Here is a 17,488-nt window from a genome sequence, read left to right as displayed (position 1 = left end):
GGTTTTATGTGATTTTCTAAAATGACAGAAAACAAGGTTGCAGGCTACATATTCTGTAATAGGTTTTGGAATATAAACCTGTTTTGCACTTACTTAATTTCAAATATTAATGCAAAATCACAATATTTATTGTTTGCCAAATCGCTGATGTATCATCTATTTAAATATGTGTACTTCATAATTAGAGTGCAAAATAATTTGTATTTCCTCTCCTCAAATTGTCAAATGTACTCTATTGTAGAAACACGGAAGACAGGCATCTACATTGTAATTGAGACTTCTAGTTTTTGGTTGCATGTGTAAAGAGCTTGGACATCATCACTTCCATCTTTACAACGAAAAAAAAAAAAACGGAAAACCTCAGAATTAACAATTCTGCTTAGGTCCATGAGGGAGTTGCGGTCACAAGATAAACCACTACCCTAAAAGCTGGAGAGACGGATATCTACAGAGAATGACAGCTTACTGGAAGCAGAAACTGCACCCTGGAGCCAGCATTGTGTAAGAATATTTACAGGGAATTGACTAATTGTTAGAGACTCTAAACGAGTTCAGAGATTAAAAACTCCTAGAGGCCTAGCTTTGGGAAGATCCTCTACCCCCTTGCATCAGTTTGCCTTCCAGGAGCCCCACCAGGTTCCTTCTGTGAAAATCCAAGAAAAATATTAATCCTCCCAATAGGGAGGAGAAAAGTAACAATTTTGAAACATGCTCAGAAAGCGCTATTCTCCTTAACAAAGGCCTGCCCTCAAGGGAAACTTTTACCAGAACCTAGACAATGAGGGGGAAGGGAAATGCCCAACTCCAGCTCCTCTAGCTTTCCTGTTTTATCTTAGAGGGGGAAAAAAAACCCAGAAAAACAAAACCCGGAGAAGCTTTTGTGAAGGTCATAGCTCAGGGGCACAGGCTCACTAAAAAACTGAGACTAAACCAGAGGATTGTAGATCTCTTACTCTCCCCTTCATATTTTACCACCACTTCAATAGGATGCTTTAAATCACAGGGGATTACAGCTGAAAAGAACAGCAAGGCTCAAGCTCCCTTTAAAGAATCTATAGAAAACCCTATGAGAACAGCACAGACAAAACCAACCAAGGACAACAGAGAAAATTGGAGCCTCTAACACCACAGCTACAACAAATAGAAACAGGCTCACACATAGCCAAATAAACATAAAACCTAAATAAGCTAAAGGTCTATTTACCTCAGTTTCCTTTACCCAATACCTCATGTCTGTCTTTCAACAAAAAGTTGCAAGGCATGCTAAGAGCCAAGGAAACAGCCTGATGAGACAAGGAAGGCAAGCCCAAAGCCAGGCTCAGATCTGATAGAGGTTTTAGAATTGGAGTATAGTATTAAGGTGAGGACTCTACTATAGAGACTTGGACAACAAGCAGGAACACATGGATAATACAAATAGAAAGAAAAACGCTGAGAAATTAAAAAGAAATTTTAGAAATCAGAAACAATCAATGAATAATGCCTTTGATTGGCTTACCAGCAGCCTGGACATAGCCAAGGAAAGAACCCATGAGTCGAAAGATTGATCAATAGAAACTTACCAAACTGGAAAACAAAGAGGAAAAAAAAGACTGGAAAAGAAAGAAACATTACCCAAGAAACATGGGAGAACTACAAAAGATGTAATTTATGTCTAATAGGAATATCAGATTGAGAAAAAAAGAGGAAGCGAAGGAATATTTGATGTAATAACAGCTGAGAATTTTCCAAAGTCATTGACAAACACCAAATCACAGGTGCAGGGAGCCTAGAGAAGAGGATATTAGGTAAGAAGAACACCTTAAAATATACACCTAGGCACTTCACCTTCAAACTCCAAAAGACAAAGATAAAATTTTTTAAAAAGATTTTAAATATTTACTTTTAGAGAGAGGGGAAGGAACGGGGAGAGAGAGGGAGAGAAACATCGATGTGAGACAGCAACGTCAGTTGCCTCCTGTACGCGCCCTGACTGGGGATCGACCCTGCAACCCAGGCATCTGCCCTGATCAGGCAGCCAACTGGCAAACTTCTGCTTTGCAGGATGCACGCAACCAACTGAGCCACACTGCTCAGGGCCAAAGATAGAATCGTGAAAGAACCTAAATTAGAATTAATTTAGAGAATTAATTTAGGTCCTAGAGAATTAAAAAAATGCCCTGCTTATAGGGGAACAAGGATAAGAACTACATTGGACTCTCTTCAGAAACCATACAAGTAAGAAGACGGTGGGTGGGGGAGGGGGAGAAAGGGGGTAAGAAAAGAGATAGTGGAGTGAAATAAGTTTTGTAAGAAAAAGCCCATCAACATGGAATTCTGTAGCCAGCAAAATTATCCTTCAGCAGACACTCAGGAACATGTATAAAGGACCCATGGTAATGGGCAACAGGGTGGGGACTGACTGAGGGGGGGGTGCGGGGCAGCACAGTGCAGGGGGAAGTTGGGGCAACTGTAACTGAACAACAATGAAATTTCTCAAACAAGAATGGAGGGAATTCCTTGTCAGTTGATCTGCTTAGCGAGAAATGTTAAAGGAAGTTCTTCAGAGAGAAGAAAAACTATATGTGTCAGAAACTCAAAATTCTATAAAATGAGGAAGAGTGTTTAAGGTTAAATATATTCTATGAAGGTAGAATAAATTCTAACAAGCAGAAAGTGGAGCTCTGTGTGGAGCACGTTCCTGAGACAGCAGTATGTTTAGAGTTGCTGATTCAGCAGCTAGTTTCCTTCCATCATTGTATCTATTTCTATTGCTACTGACCAAAAACAACAAAATCAAAAAAACAAAAACAAAAACTGACAATGAGAAAGTAACACGTTACAGGATTTAATTTTCATTTAAGACTCACCCTTTGTAGGGATTAGGTGAGAGAACTGGTTTTCTTCTAACAACCCCTCAACCCTGTCCTGTGTCTTAGGGAAACATTTACTAAAATATTCATTGAAATAACAGCTAAACCAATTTTTATTTATCTCATTGGAGCTGGACAAATGAAAGAATTCCTCTCCACTGGGTTGCTAACTGAGTCATCATCTTTGCCCTTAACACTGAGTGAGAACACAGTTTGGCAAACAATTTCCGGAAGCAGAGAGATTAGAAGACTGGCCCCACCACTTGTTTCTACAAATGAAGTTTTACTGAAACATAGTTACACATTCATTTCTGTTATATTGTTTATTAAGATTGTATTTGTTACATATTATATTGGTTATGTAGCTGCTTTTGTGCTTCAAGGACAAAGTTAGGTAGTTGCCATAGAGATTATTTGGTCAATCAGACCTAAAATGTTTACCATCTGACCCTTTACAGAAACAGTGCTCATCTTTGTTCTACAGGAGAAAAGTGGGTGCTAGGGTATGAAAACTGACTCTTTGCTATCTTTTGTTCTTACATTGCTGTGAGCGCTGTGTCAACCAGATATGACGATGCCTCAACCTAATGATGGTCTTATGGTGAGGCCTTTTACATGCTGACCACAGTAAGTATCTGAGGACAATGAACTGGTGTTCTCTTTCTCATGGTTGAGCAGATCCTTCATGTGATATCCCACCACGCTTGGATTGCCTCTCGGTAGGAAAGTTCCTAATCTTTAGAATTTCTGTTTCTGTGTAATTTGTGGTCAACAGAGACTATTTATTTTCTCTCGTTTTGCCCAGTCGCTGCCTGAAATTTGAGTGAGGCGATAAGGCATCTCACCTTATTTCAGAGGAGGGTGTGTGTGTAAGTTTTCAGTTCAACACACAGATCATTGTAAACTTACACTACGACAGATGTTGGGCGGGGTGCCGGGTGCAGGGGACTAAGTCACAGCTAAGAGTATTTAGATGTTTACCTTAAAGAGAAACTTATTTCCTCATCACAGCAGTGAAGTTGGGCTACATCTTGGACCCTAATCAGATATCTGTTTACTTCTGATAGAGTCTAGGAAATCAAAAACAAAATTAGAAACATACATAATTTGTAGAAAATAAAAAGCCCCACTACTGCAGAACCGTTTTGTATCCCAGAATCTGTAAGCATTGAGTAGAACTGGGTTCAATTACAAAAAGGGGAGTGCTTTTATTGTTTATAAAATAGGCTTTCTTTAGAAAGACCACAGAATTGACCATGAAAATTGTATTTTATGGTGTTGTCTAATTCTTCAACTACTGAAATTGTTTTATCTATAAACGTTTTCTTGGTATCAAAAATAAAGTGGGGACAGGGTGAATAAGAAGCAATAGATTAAGGAAAGGAAGGGAATGAATTGTTGCACATTAAGAAATCAGGCCCCTGAACTGATGGAGCCATGGGCGTGATCACGTGGTGTGAACAGCGACCTAGAGATTAAGTTCTGTGGACTCTGTACGCGCCACATCCTGGGGCTTTTTGAATCCAGTTCACTTCACTTTCCCTACTAAAATGTGCAGATCTCAATTATGACAGAGCAACTCCATCTTGCTTCCCCAGTTTGACCAAGTAAAAATAACATCTCCAATCAATTGATTCCTTCATTCCTTAGAACTCCTATATGGAACTCCTATTATATGTCCAACACTGGGAGACAAATCAGTCATAGCTCATACCTGATAGAGCTCCCAGTCGTGCAAATAGAAGATTGCAATTAAATGTGACAGATGTCCAGGGTGCTACAGGATTGCTGGGGGGGGGGGGGGGCGGCAACCACAGCTGGAGCTATTGAAAGAAACTAGAAGGAAGATGATGATTGAACCGGGTGTGTGAAGGATGAATAGGAGTTTATTCAGCAGAGTAGGAAAGGAAGGTAATTTTCGAGACGCAAGTGTATGGGCAAAGCACAAATGTACGAGGAGCAGCTGACATGACTTGTGAGTAGATTTGTGTGGTTTGCTCATAAAGTGGCAGGCAAGGAGGTAAGAGAGAAGGTAGAATGGAACCAGATGATATTCTGTAGGTAACAGCCAACAGAGGACTTCTAAAACTTTTTCAGGTATCCTCAATGTGCAAAATCCTACACCAGATACTATGCACAGGGAAATATAAAACAATAGACGACATGGCCCCTCTCCTCACGGGTCAGGGGGAGGGGGTCACATCACAGTAGTACCAAGCAAGGGGCTAAGACTGCAGAAAAGTTAAGGCATAGGGCCAAGCCCACTTGTGCTTCTTCCCCTATTGTATCCTTGCAGATAAAAGGCATGTGAAATGTGAGAGCTTGGCAGCAGCAGGCTCACAGCAGGCATTCCCCAGACGTTAGCTGACGTGACCTCTGTATGCCTCCTTTTGCCAATGGTACAAGATTTCATCCATGAGCATGAGATGTAGAAAGTACAGCAGAATACGTACAGGGCACCCCCAGATGCTTCTCTGTATGTCTGACAGATGATCTTTCATGTTGATGTTTTGCTTCATCTAGAAAACAAAGTGATTTTAAGCAAAATAAAACTGAAATTTGTATTCATAAAAATAGATTTAAGATATTTCATGGCACTTATAAGAATCTGGTTTCATGTACCCAGTGTCTTAAAACAAAGACACAGGTGACAAGACTGTATTCAAAAAGCATCCTCTGGGCATAGTGTGCTATCAGTTTACAGTCAGCCCAGACGCCCATGCAGAACACACATCACAGGGACGTTTTCAGAATGACAGCATTGTAGGCCATGATGCTGAGTTAGGCAGGCAGGAAATCTAAGACACTAAGAAGTTCTTTCAGAAACAAAGGATCTTCCTTTTTTTGCTTTTAGTCCTATGGAAAAATCAATCCAGATACTCCTTCCTTCAAACTTTTACATTAATAAAGACTTTATGGAACTTGTATGGTCATCCAAAAACATAGTTTGGCTTAAAATAGATGTCTTGAGTACTCCAAGTCTCTGTATGCAATGATTCCACATGAAAAGGATGAAAGAATTTGAAGAATACCACAGGCGGACCAGGCATTTCAGGATCTTCAAGGTAGAGTACCAGAAAAGCATTGTAACAGTTTGAAAGGACACAGACTCTTGTCAGCAACCAACCTTGTCTATGTAACCTTTATATTTTCTGATTTGGTCAATTGCAGTGGTTAAGTCCTGACGGTCAATGTGCTCTGCAGGAATGTGAAGCCTCAGAGCATAGAGAAGGTGAATATATTCTTCAAACCTTCGGGATGGGTACAGGAGCAGCTCCGGCAGGCTGTGGGAGGCACAGAGAAGGGAACCCTCGTCCTGTTCTGAAGGGCAAAGAATGGCCCGTCCTGGGGTGCCTCCGCCGCTCGAGCCCAGAACTCACCTCAGCATTTTGGTAGCAATGGTCTTATCGTGCCTCTTCAGGAAAGCTCGGAATGCTGGTCTCGTTTCTCTGCACTAAAGGTGAGTGTTATCTTGTCAAAACTTTGCTCTGTGTGACAGTCATAAAGCATTCTGTTTCCCCGGGAAAACACGATCTATGAAGCACTCAAAGCAAGAGGGCAATGTCTGCATCTAGTCAACGTATTAATAGTGCTTACTAATACTAATGCACTAAGCATAGCGATTTATTTGTACCACTGACCTAACCCTATTCATTGTACTTAAACAGGGTAGACTAACGAAAACAGACTTTATAACCAGGGAGGCTGGATAAGAATTAGAATTCTAATCTAATTTTACCTAATCCTCCATGACCTTGTTAAGTTATTTAACTCCCTGGAGACTCAGTTTCCTCATGGAGATCATACCTAACTCTTTTGGTGAAAGAAAAATAAATTCTGTCCATTAAATGCCTGTCACACAGTAAATGTTATTTCCTTAAGTAAAAGACTATTAATGGCATTCACTTATAATACCGCTGCTAATCATGTGTAATGTTAGAAAAGTGTTCCACTGTATTTAACATTTGTTTTAAAATGTATTCATACATCACCATTAAAGTACCCAGGAAAGCGTACCCATTTTTCTCTGTGGGATACATGCTTAAAAGATGCCAGTAATGCTTATTTCTAGAAATCAATAAACGTTTATTGATTTCAATAATATTAATAGCTAACAATTATTGAGACTTATAGGCACACCCTATGCAGTGAAACAGACACCATTATTATCCATAACTATAAAGATTTTGTCACCAATCTGTTCCTGATAATATATGACACTTGACTCCAATTCTTGTACTCATGGTCAGTCAGTTCTATGAGACGGCCTTCTTCATGCGGTTTTCACACACCACATAATCAGACCGTCCAGCCGCGTTAAACTCTCTGTATGTGGTGAGAGGGGCACTACAAAGGGAGATGTCCGAGGTCAGGCATCGGCCAGAGACCTCAGTGTGGATGGCGAGCACAGCCGAAGTGGGCACGCTGGGCGCTGGCCGAAGCATGCCGCCATGTTGCAAGGTCTCTGCTGCTGCACTTTTGATACAAACTGAAGAGGGAAGAGAGTAGGCTCTTATTGCCATCAGAAGAGATCCCAACAAGAACAGCAAGTGATGCAGAGGGAAGTGAATGTTCCTGACTATTCAGACTATATACGGGACAAGGCACAATGAACTTTCTATGAAATGTAAGACAACGAAATTCCTCATTCACAGTAAAATTTCACGATCCGAGTATCCTTATCCCAAGAAACATAGATTATTAATTTCTATTCTTTATAAGAGAGCCGACTTTGTCAAGGTCACACAGATCTGTGGTGGCAGTGGGGCTCACAGCCTTTCTTCCAACTGTTAAACATTTGGCTGCACTGAACCCCAGGGTATCTGTGGCAGTGGGCGTCGGACAGTTTGTATGAGGATGAGTTCACCGAACAGCTGGTTTCTAGGCCCTGCTGCGTCAGGCACTGTGCTCACCCCTAGTCATACAAAATTAAATGCCAGGTCTCCGTCCTCAGAGTCCACGGTAAACAGAAGGAGGAGATCTGGAAGCAAAGAGTAGGGAAGAAACCTTTCCTATTAATCCTAGTCCTTTGGATGGCACACAAAACTTCCTTTCAAGCTCAGGTCTAATAAATGCCTAGAGGGTAACTCAATCATTTACCTTCTCAATAGTTTTCAGAACAACAGGGTAATTGTTGAAGAAATTGGTATATGTGTTCAACTGGCTTCCAAACTTTATGAATATTTCTCCCAAACAGTGAGTCGGGCCTGGTTCCTGTAGTCTGTCTCTCAGGTTATCTATAAACTGCCTGCAACATGAGAAACACGTGTGCGTGAAAGATGGGCCCGTGATAACCTACAAACTTAACAAATAAATCACTTGTCATTCACATGGGCTGTTTCAGCCCAGCCATTGACAGCTGAGCTTTTGTCAAATGCTTTTGCCTTGAGACAGGGCGGTACAGATTTGACAGGGCGGGGTTGGGGCGGGGGAGGTGAGGAAGGAGGTCACCTGTGGTAGAATCCCCCCTGCCCGCCCAGCCTTCACCTAACTCCTGGAGTCAGAGCCTCAGGCCGGCCTCCGCAGGCTGCCTCTGACTCTCCCATTCCCACATGGCCGGCCAGCCAGGCAGGGAAGGTTTCTTTCAAGTCTCAGAGTGGAGTGCTCAACTTGCTTTAAACCACCATAATCTTCCCTGGGCCCATTTTCCAGTGAATCTAAGGTTATCCCTCATTCAGCCACCACAGGCCTTGGAACCTGGAAGAGGCCTAGTTCAACGGCTTGATTTTGCAGGAGTGGGGCCCCACTGAGGGAAGAAACTTCCTCTCAGTCTCCCAGAGCGTTACTGGCACAAAAGCATAAGCTTTAGTTTGTCTTTACCGCCAGGGCGAACGATCACTTTCCTCTGTGCACACTCACATACTCAAGGCATCTACTGTTACTAAGGTGGACCTTGGTTCACTAAGCAAAGTATCCCAGTGACCGAGTCCCATTAAATCCTTCGGTTCCTTTCCTATCGCTCAACTAAACATACTGTCTTGTCTTTTGCATGAACAATGTATTGAATACAGAATCCCCGCAGCAATGAACTCCACTCCTAGTACCATGGCTGTGAACTGAGGCAGAAGTAAGCCCCTGAGAATCATCAGTACTGGCCGTGGCCCAGTGACAGGAATGCTGTCTCTTCTGTGTGCTGCTCAGGGTCCCCAGGAGAGGCAGAGACTTACCTGAGCCTCTGCGCGGCTCAGTGCGGGTTCTTCCCGCCGCAAACCGAGAATTTCAGAATACCTGTATTCAGGAACTACCTGTTGAGACTTAAAATCCGCAGAATATCAGAGAAAATGATCTGGATGTTTGCAGCACTCAGAATCGCTCTGTTTGATGACAACGCTGCCTTCAGTGGTGTTACGTAAACGTCTCTCACAATTTCCAGCATCTGCACGTATCTTCTCTCGCTTCCTAAGAGCTCCCCGGCCACTCGAGCTCGCTTCGCGGCCCAGTCCGTCTGCAGCTTTCTCTCCTGTAGAAAAACGTTGGGAATGCATAATATTTTTTTCAGCCTCAAAGAGCCTGCAACTTGAAGGAGACAGAGAAAAGGAAGCAATGAGCTATCAGGCAGATCCCCTGAGATGCCTCTTCCTGGTCTGTGACACTCAGGGGTGAAGGGAATCTTGACAGCGGACTATGGAGGACCCCGCTGACCGTTCCTTGCCCCCAATATCACCCAACAGCCCCTCACAACAGGCCAGTGTGACGCTGTAGTAGAGATGGAACTTTAATCCTGGATCCTGAGAGGGCAGATCGAGACTTGGCTTTTGTCCATCTGCCCATCGAATTCGTGCTCAGTGTCGTGTGCTAGTTGATGGCTGTAAGATGAGAAGACAGAGTCCTGCCACCACGGGGGAAGAAGGAGTGAGAAAGACTGTGGGTCGCCCACCATTGTTTTCCTATTTTTCCCTACTAGTGTTTTATTGATTATCCTGCAGACAGAAGGACTGGGTGAGCTAGTTTGCTTCCCACAGGCATGTTATGAAATATGCAAACTCATGCTCTTCTTTCATGATTTAGGAAGATGTACCTAACATGAGAACTGTGACCCCATCTCTCCTGGGCAGCTAGGTGGTCAACTCTCCTCTTTTCTGTATTTCAAAGTCATGCTTTATTTTTTTAACACAGAGGGAAAAATCATACCCTGGTATAAAGAAATCCTAGACCCTATTATTATGTGTGCTATGTTTATATTTGGAGATATTAGTTTTCATGACTGGGAATGGGTAATTCTTTTCCTTTTATCTGTACTTTTAAAAAGTTGTAAAATGAGCATTTTTACAATAGAAAACAATTATGATATTTAAATGTCTAAAATTACTGGGCTTGTATTTGAGCCTAGAACTATATGCTCTTAGAACACAATTTCCTCTTTTCTCTCCAGCCCTAAGTACGCCCCAAACTGTCCCAAATAAAACTACAGCAGTAAAGCATAGTGCCATGTGATTTTCACCTACGCTAAGTCAACCAGGAGTTTATGAACTAAAGTTAAAATGGAAAATCAACTTAAGAGAAAGATTAGAAAACTAGGTAGAATACGATAAATACACTGTTCTTAGTGAGTTTTATCTTTCAGACACGTGGTCTATATATAATGCCTCTTTAGATATATCTAATGAGTTAAAAAATAAATTTACATCCCACTTGAGGGCTGGCTTGCAGCCCATATTATATTTTATGTGTATTTACATATTTTTTTAATTTATTGGAGCTATCCAATATATACAGGGTCCGGCACAGATAACACCCCTTTTATTACAAAATCATAAGCGTGCGATTCTGTAACATAACAATAGCACACTCAAACACACCATATGACATTTTAGGTGAAATGTTCAAGCTAAAACTATAAATTATTACAGCCGTACTATATCACCCTACCAACCACACTCAAAGAGGCCCTACTTCTGCCGGACCCTGTAAAATGATTTTGACTTGAGGTTTCTGTTGTCGAACTCTTTGCTGTCTTAAACTTGTTGTCAGGTGTCATCACCCACAGTCAGAGGAGGTGCTGTCTGACTCCCTCGCACCCATTCCCCGGTTGGCAGCCTCCACTGCCCGCAGCAGGGGTGCCCCCCAACCCCCCCAGGGTGCTGTCTGCTGCCCAAGAGCCTGGGAGCTGTGAGGTCAGCGCCTCCGGATTCCAATTTCTTTCTGCCAATTATCTGACCTTAGAGAAGTCATTGAAGTCTCCTAACTTTCGTTCCTCATCTACACAAACGTGGTTACTAATAGCTGCGCTACAGGACCCCGAGAAGGAAATAGGACGATAAACACAGTCGGGTGTGGGATACACGCGCGGGCTGTGTACTCGCGGGGCCCGGACCAAGCCGGCGCTGGGCCTGCGCCTCCCTGGGCTCCGCTGCTCCGGCCCGAGAGGCGGAGCCTGAAAGCCACACTGGCTCTGCTCAACCAGCACCCCAGTCAGTCGGGTGGAAACCGTGAGCCTTCCTGTGCCTGCGCCTTTGCTTCCGATGATGTCCTAGCGGCCTGTTCGAAAAGCGTGCAGATGCAGAGGCGGCTTTTGCTCCCAAGAGGCGTCCAAAGGACCTCAGTCCTCTTGGCTCAAACTTCACTTCAGACCAGGAAGCATTCAGAAGAAAAGCTGCTGATGGGATTCCCCCCAGGTACATTCGGGAGGTCCCCCCACCCCAATTTTTCTCTTGGAACTTTCAAGGAAAAAGGAAAAACCAACCAAAATAAAGGCTACAGTGGTTTTGTTTTTGGGGCTTTTTTTCCTCTGGGAGAGGGGGTAGGATGGAAGGGGGAAGGTCAGAAAAAAACAAATGGAAAATTCTTATTAAGTAATAATTGGCTTACCAGCTGAACCAGCAATTCAAAATGTGGATTACTTTCGCTGAGACTTGATTCTGTGTCCTGAGGGTTGTCTTTGAAAACATGTCTTTCCTGAGAGGTCAATGCAGATTCGATTACTGGGAGGCAGGAGGCGCTGACACCGCCCCCCCCCCCACAGGGGACTCTCAGTGGCTCTGCCTTCAGCCCTAACTGCATGAAGCACAGAACAAGACTGATGCCTCTTTTAAAGTAACTTTTATGTTAAAAATAAAAACAAAGCCTTTAGCTTCCTTTGAACTGCGTTATACTCGAGGAACTAAATCCGGGGCAGCTCCCTTCCCGTCCCCCATCACCCTGCTATCTCCGCCCCCCACCCCCAGGCGAGGGAATGCCACGCGTCCTGGGTCACAGGCCTCTGCCTCAGCTTGGCTCTGTCTCTTGTCATTCGAGGGCAAACAGGTTATCTTATGTTTTAGATGCCAGAAGAAAAAACTCATGGCACTTTATGAAAGTTCCCCTTTTATCACCTAATGCATCCGAAACAGTTCTTTCTAGACCTGTTACCATATTTAAATATGGCTTATTCTTTCTTCACTTTACTCGTTCATTGTTATTTTTAAAAAAAATTATTGATTGATTTTAGAGATACAAACATTGATTTGCTGTTCCATTTATTTATGTATTCATTGGTTGAGTCCTGTGTGTGCCCTGCCTGGGGATTGAACCCACAACCTTGGCATATCAGGACGACGCCCTGAGCTACCTGGCCAGGGCTGTTCATTGTTTTTGGGGCCTCCATATGAATTAGCAGCATCCTGGGGTCCACTCTAGCGATAGAACAATGGCCACATGTTTATGTTGGATTAATGGTCATTACTGCTGCCCCACATTGTTAAAGATAAAACTGCGCAGGGTAAAATCTTGATATCCAGGGGTGAGGCTGGAGGAAAACATCAATTTGTGACCAAGACTCCTTTTGCCTTACTGAGGCAAAAGTGAATTTTATTTTGTACCTGTAGCCTCAGGGATGCCTGTGGGTCAGGGCCCTGGTCCTAACTGTAGTCGGACAGCTTCGCCCTGGTCCGCAGAGGCCCCACGGGAGCCTGCGTGCTTCCTGTCATTTCTCGTGTCTTCCTCATTTGGGGCCGCTCCATAGCAACATGGCATGTGCTTATATTTATGCTATGGGGGAAAATCTACTTTGAATTTTTACAAAATAATTTAAAATTTCTCTGAGTGGAACGCTCTCCTCTTCCAAAATAAGTAAGAGCGCTGATTATTTATATGGAGAAATGGCACCTTCAACCAGTCAGCAGTAACACCAATAGTTGTGTAGGCCGAATGGTTGCGGACACAAAGGGGAAATTAACTGCCAGGCCCAGGATCAAGAGAACCCAAACAGAACAGAGTCTCTTGCGGATCTCATAGGTGAGGGAGGCACCCTTATCTGGGGTGTCACCCTACTGCCTGGGTTCCCATGAGCACTGATGCATTAAAATTCAGGCATCAGCATGGACCCCAGGCCATCCTAGTTACTTTAGAAGCTGCTGGCTCACACTGGGGCTTTGTTTTACCTCTGGCTTAGCAGCAGCTATTTTTATTAAATATAAAGTTTTCTTTGTGAACAGGAAATTGATACGGCATAGTAATTTTGTTTGAACCTAAAAATAGCAAGTTTTCTCATTTTATATTATATATATATATAATTATTAAGATTTTTAGAGACTGTTTTTAGATTAAGATGCCATCCCTTATTTTGTTTTTAGGGATGAATTCAGAGGAAGTAACAGAAGCGACAAACTTCTAAGAACAATTTCTAAGAAAACAATTATTTCGGGTTGGTGGCCTTTGCCTTGGCTCCCCCCCCATCCCCCCCCCCGGCATATAAGAGAGATGTCCAATCACATGACAGATATTTTTTCCTCTAGGATGGAGCACGGGCAGGCACTGCATTTTCCAGAGACGTCCTAGCTTGCTGGTGCTTCTCCTAGAAAACACTTGGCTTCCTATATGAGGGGCCAAAAATAGTTGTGAAAATGTCAGATATTTCTCAGGGACAACTATGATTTTGGCTGTGACCCACTGCCATGGTTGATTGGTATTAATGTAAACACTCCAGGCACACACAAACCAGGAGTCATGCTGACTGCAAGATGGTGGATGGGTGGATAGGTGGGTAGACAGATGTATCTATCTCTATATGTATCTGTGTGTGTGTGTGTGTGTGTGTGTGTGTGTGTGTGTGTGTCTTGTCCTGGATTTGGCAGACAAGCTCCTTACACAAGCCTCTGTGGAAGGCTCTTTAAAATAATATTTCAGCAGAAGCTATGAATTTCTGCTCCTAAGGCTGTGAGGGTTATGTGCTTCTTTTGAACGAATTTCTCTTTTCAAAAATAAACCCTCATGTATGGAGTAGTAACTCAGCTTCTCTATTTTATCCTAATACAGCACCCACATTTAAGCTGTGTTTTTTTTCTGCCCCTGAGGGTCCCCAACTTTGTTTTATGGGCTTTGTGCACAAGCTCTCAAGTGTTAAATAACAGGAAACCAAATAAGAATCTAACATATTTTTCTAATTTTATTTTTAAAATAAAAATGTCAGTTAAAAAATAAAAATATATCAAAGAGATATCTAGGCATTAAGGAGTTTCACATTTCTGTAGTTTCATTAAAGATGGGCGCTACAACCCTAACAAGTCTGATTTCCGGTGTCGAGGCAACGTTCAGCTCAAACTTTCTGCATTGTTTTATTAAAGTGATTATATGTTTAGTTCAGCAGTAGGTCGAAAAGACATCTACCCTTCAGGGAATCATCCCCAAGAATTGCAAAGAGACTTGGGGCGGCTAGAGGGGACACTGCCTCTGGTGGTCCTCCTTGTCGCCCTTCCCAGCACTTCACTACCCACAGGGACGATGAACTGAATGTCATGTTAATGGGGCAACGAGTGATTCACCTGCTAAGGGAACCCACAGTCTATTCCTACCACCAGTCCCCACGGTGAGTTTGTGTTGGGGCTGGTATCCCAAGCCTGTGATCATGTAAGACAGGTAGATAATTGTTCCATGGGCATAAAATGGCTCTAAAATGACACTTTTGTAGAAATCAGCTCTCTGCAAAACAATGCAATTTTCAGTGTTTCCTGGATCCTGATTATTCCACTTAATTAAGAATATATGGATTCTGAATAAAGTACTGGCAGAATCATTATTTTTTGCCTGAAGAACTAGATTCAAACCCACTTTTTTTTCTTTTATGAATTTGAATCTCAATTAAGAAAAGGAGAACCATTCTTAGTCTCACACACACACACACAGACACACACACAGACGCACACACACAGACGCACACACACAGACACACACAGACACACACACACAGACACACACACAGACACACACACACACACAGACACACACACAGACACACACACACACACGCACCATCCTGGGAGACAAACGGGAAAAAAAAAACAAAAAAACTCTTTAGCTTATCTCAAGACTCAACAGAAAAAGAAGCAAAACGCAAATTCCAACTTTTTCTCTGAACCCAAAAAGTGTTACTCCAGTCAATATAGTACAGTTTATATTTGTAAGTGGCTTAAATGTTACTCATGATACTACAAAAATTTTTAAAAATAATAACTCAAGAAAATAAAGTTCTTAGAAGAAATGACCAGTTGGAAGCTTTCCAGGTAGAATTATCATTATTGTCTATGCATTTCTTAAGCACATGTGTCTAACTCTACAGTGAAGCAATGGCATAAAATACAGCAATAACTTTACCTTCATGAACAAATTGAATGTTGTCTTTGCGTCAGATTTTGTCAGAATAACATTTCCTTCAAAATCTTTGCTCTTTTCACTGTATCTCTTCAACAGAAAATGTGACAAAAATTCCAGAGGTTTGTCCTGAAAAATCCACACCCCCCAAAAAATTGTATTTAAAGCATTCATCAGAAATATAGGTCAACAAAAGTATAGTAGAAAAGAAAACATCTTTTTTAGTAGTTTTCAGCTTCCTACCTAATTAATTTATAAGTCCAGGAAACAAAGTAATGATTATTCAACTAGAGTCAGTAAATGGGACTTTCCAGTTAATCACATACTGCAGTTACCACATATACTCTTAATGCGCAACTGACTATCACAGTTCAGTTAGGATGCCAAGGTCTTAGGGGAGGGTCTCAAGAACCTCAGAACCAAAGTGGTCCACACACCGGCCTCTTGGCCAGATGACAAAGGGGACAGGAGGGATCTTGTCTTTCAGGAGAAAGAAGGTTTGGGGAGGGGGACGGTAGAGCAGCTCAATTATTGGAAAAACACTCAAATTTGGTTCCCTCTCAGGCTATGATTTTGAACACTATCAAAGTTATATCATACACAGTTATTTTTAAATAATGAGGTGGCAGTAGGTATGCTGAACGTACAACAAACACATTTAGTAAATCTTTGGTATTTCGGGAGACAGTGCAGGATCTTCCAGTCTCCATGTCGTACCTGTAAACTCCCCCGGTCATTTTACCAGCAGGGCTCACCAGCGCCTTCATCCCTGGGCTGCCCCAGGGCTGGCTTGGGCACCCGGAGCTGAGACTGCAGGGAGGGCAAGTCATGGCCAACTGCAGCCTCTCAGCCTCCACGCGGGAGAGCTGATCTCGGAGATGCCTGATGGTTACCCAGGAAGCCAAGGTGAAACCAAAGCAGACACAGGGCAGATAAGGAGAACGTAGGCAAAGACAAAGTTAAATCCACCCACAGAGTTGAATTATTACAGTGGAAGAGATGGATTTGAGAATCTCTTGTTGAAAAACTAAAGCCCTGCCCTAGCTGGTGTGGCTCAGTGGATTGTGCGCCAGCCTGCGAATCAAAGGGCGGCTGGTTCAATTCCCAATCTAGACCACGGGCCTGGGTTGTGGGCCAGGTCCCCAGTAGGGGGCGCATGAGAGGCAACCACACGTTGATGTTTCCCTCTCTTTCTCCTCCCCTTCTCCTCTCTCTAAAAATAAACAAAATCTTAAAAAAATAAAAAAGAAGAAAGAAAAACTAAAGCCCTTAGCTAGCATCCAGTGTGTTAATGCCATCCCTAGTCTCATCCTGCTCTCCACTTCCCCGGCACCACAATGGCTTATTTCGCTTTCCTGTAGCCCTGTGAGGGCCTTGGGGACTCTCCTTGCTGTGTCCTGATACATGGACTGACTTTTCTGGGAGAGTACCCAAGACTTGTTTCTGATGAAAATGCTTCACCAGTAGCCCCCAATGCTTGTCCCCAACCAAACGATTGATATGCTTCTTCCTGTCCTTTTGTGTTCTCTTTCCCATCCTCTCATCTAGCCTTTGTGCCCTACATCTTCTTCTACCTGCTTTCAAACTTTCTCAGTCTTTCTGTCATTTTATTAATTGTTTTACCTGTTGAATAATGTTTATGAGAAATATAAAGCCACTCACGTATTTTTTTAATGAAGTTATTTCTGACTGAAATTATTCACAAGACAGAAAACAGTGCACAATGGAGTCAACTTTTAAATGACCTAGATTTTCCTATTTGTCTGTCTTGTGTGCCCAGTAGATCTTGGGCCCAGAATCTCTCAGTGGCCATTTCTACAAACTGATGTAATTTTTTCTGAGGAATCGCGCCCTGGAAGGATATACTGGTTAAAAAAATAATAATAAATGCAAATTAAAGATGTATTTAAGTGCTGGGGTTTTGTAGTGTGCTTTCTTTGAAAAAAAAATACTTACAGAATTTTCTTTTGAAAGCTCCGTCAATCCATCTGCTAGAGCTTGTGCAGTCTCTTGGTTGTTTAGAATGTCGGTCATGCTCATAGTGTCAAACATAAACTGTCCTGTAAATATAA

The 17,488-nt window shown here is 42.6% G+C and overlaps 1 protein-coding gene across 1 annotated transcript in view; it reads right to left on the bottom strand.

The window, feature by feature from the left end:
* ECT2L (epithelial cell transforming 2 like) overlaps positions 1–17,488 on the bottom strand; it is a 60,608-nt gene that overhangs the window by 3,619 nt on the left and 39,501 nt on the right. The window contains exons 11-19 of the mRNA XM_054568955.1: positions 17,373–17,476; positions 15,420–15,545; positions 11,661–11,747; positions 9,098–9,312; positions 7,953–8,100; positions 6,233–6,306; positions 5,980–6,136; positions 5,306–5,371; positions 3,834–3,922 (exon numbers count right to left, since the gene is read on the bottom strand). Coding sequence (XP_054424930.1) covers positions 3,834–3,922; positions 5,306–5,371; positions 5,980–6,136; positions 6,233–6,306; positions 7,953–8,100; positions 9,098–9,312; positions 11,661–11,747; positions 15,420–15,545; positions 17,373–17,476 — 1,066 coding nt within the window. The remainder of the gene's footprint in view (positions 1–3,833; positions 3,923–5,305; positions 5,372–5,979; positions 6,137–6,232; positions 6,307–7,952; positions 8,101–9,097; positions 9,313–11,660; positions 11,748–15,419; positions 15,546–17,372; positions 17,477–17,488) is intronic.

This window comes from Pteronotus mesoamericanus, unplaced genomic scaffold (genome assembly GCF_021234165.1).
Source record: "Pteronotus mesoamericanus isolate MK-2021 breed Mesoamerican mustached bat unplaced genomic scaffold, CSHL_Meso_final contig_20, whole genome shotgun sequence".
Taxonomy (NCBI): domain Eukaryota; kingdom Metazoa; phylum Chordata; class Mammalia; order Chiroptera; family Mormoopidae; genus Pteronotus; species Pteronotus mesoamericanus.
This window is presented reverse-complemented; position numbering and strand designations above follow the sequence as displayed.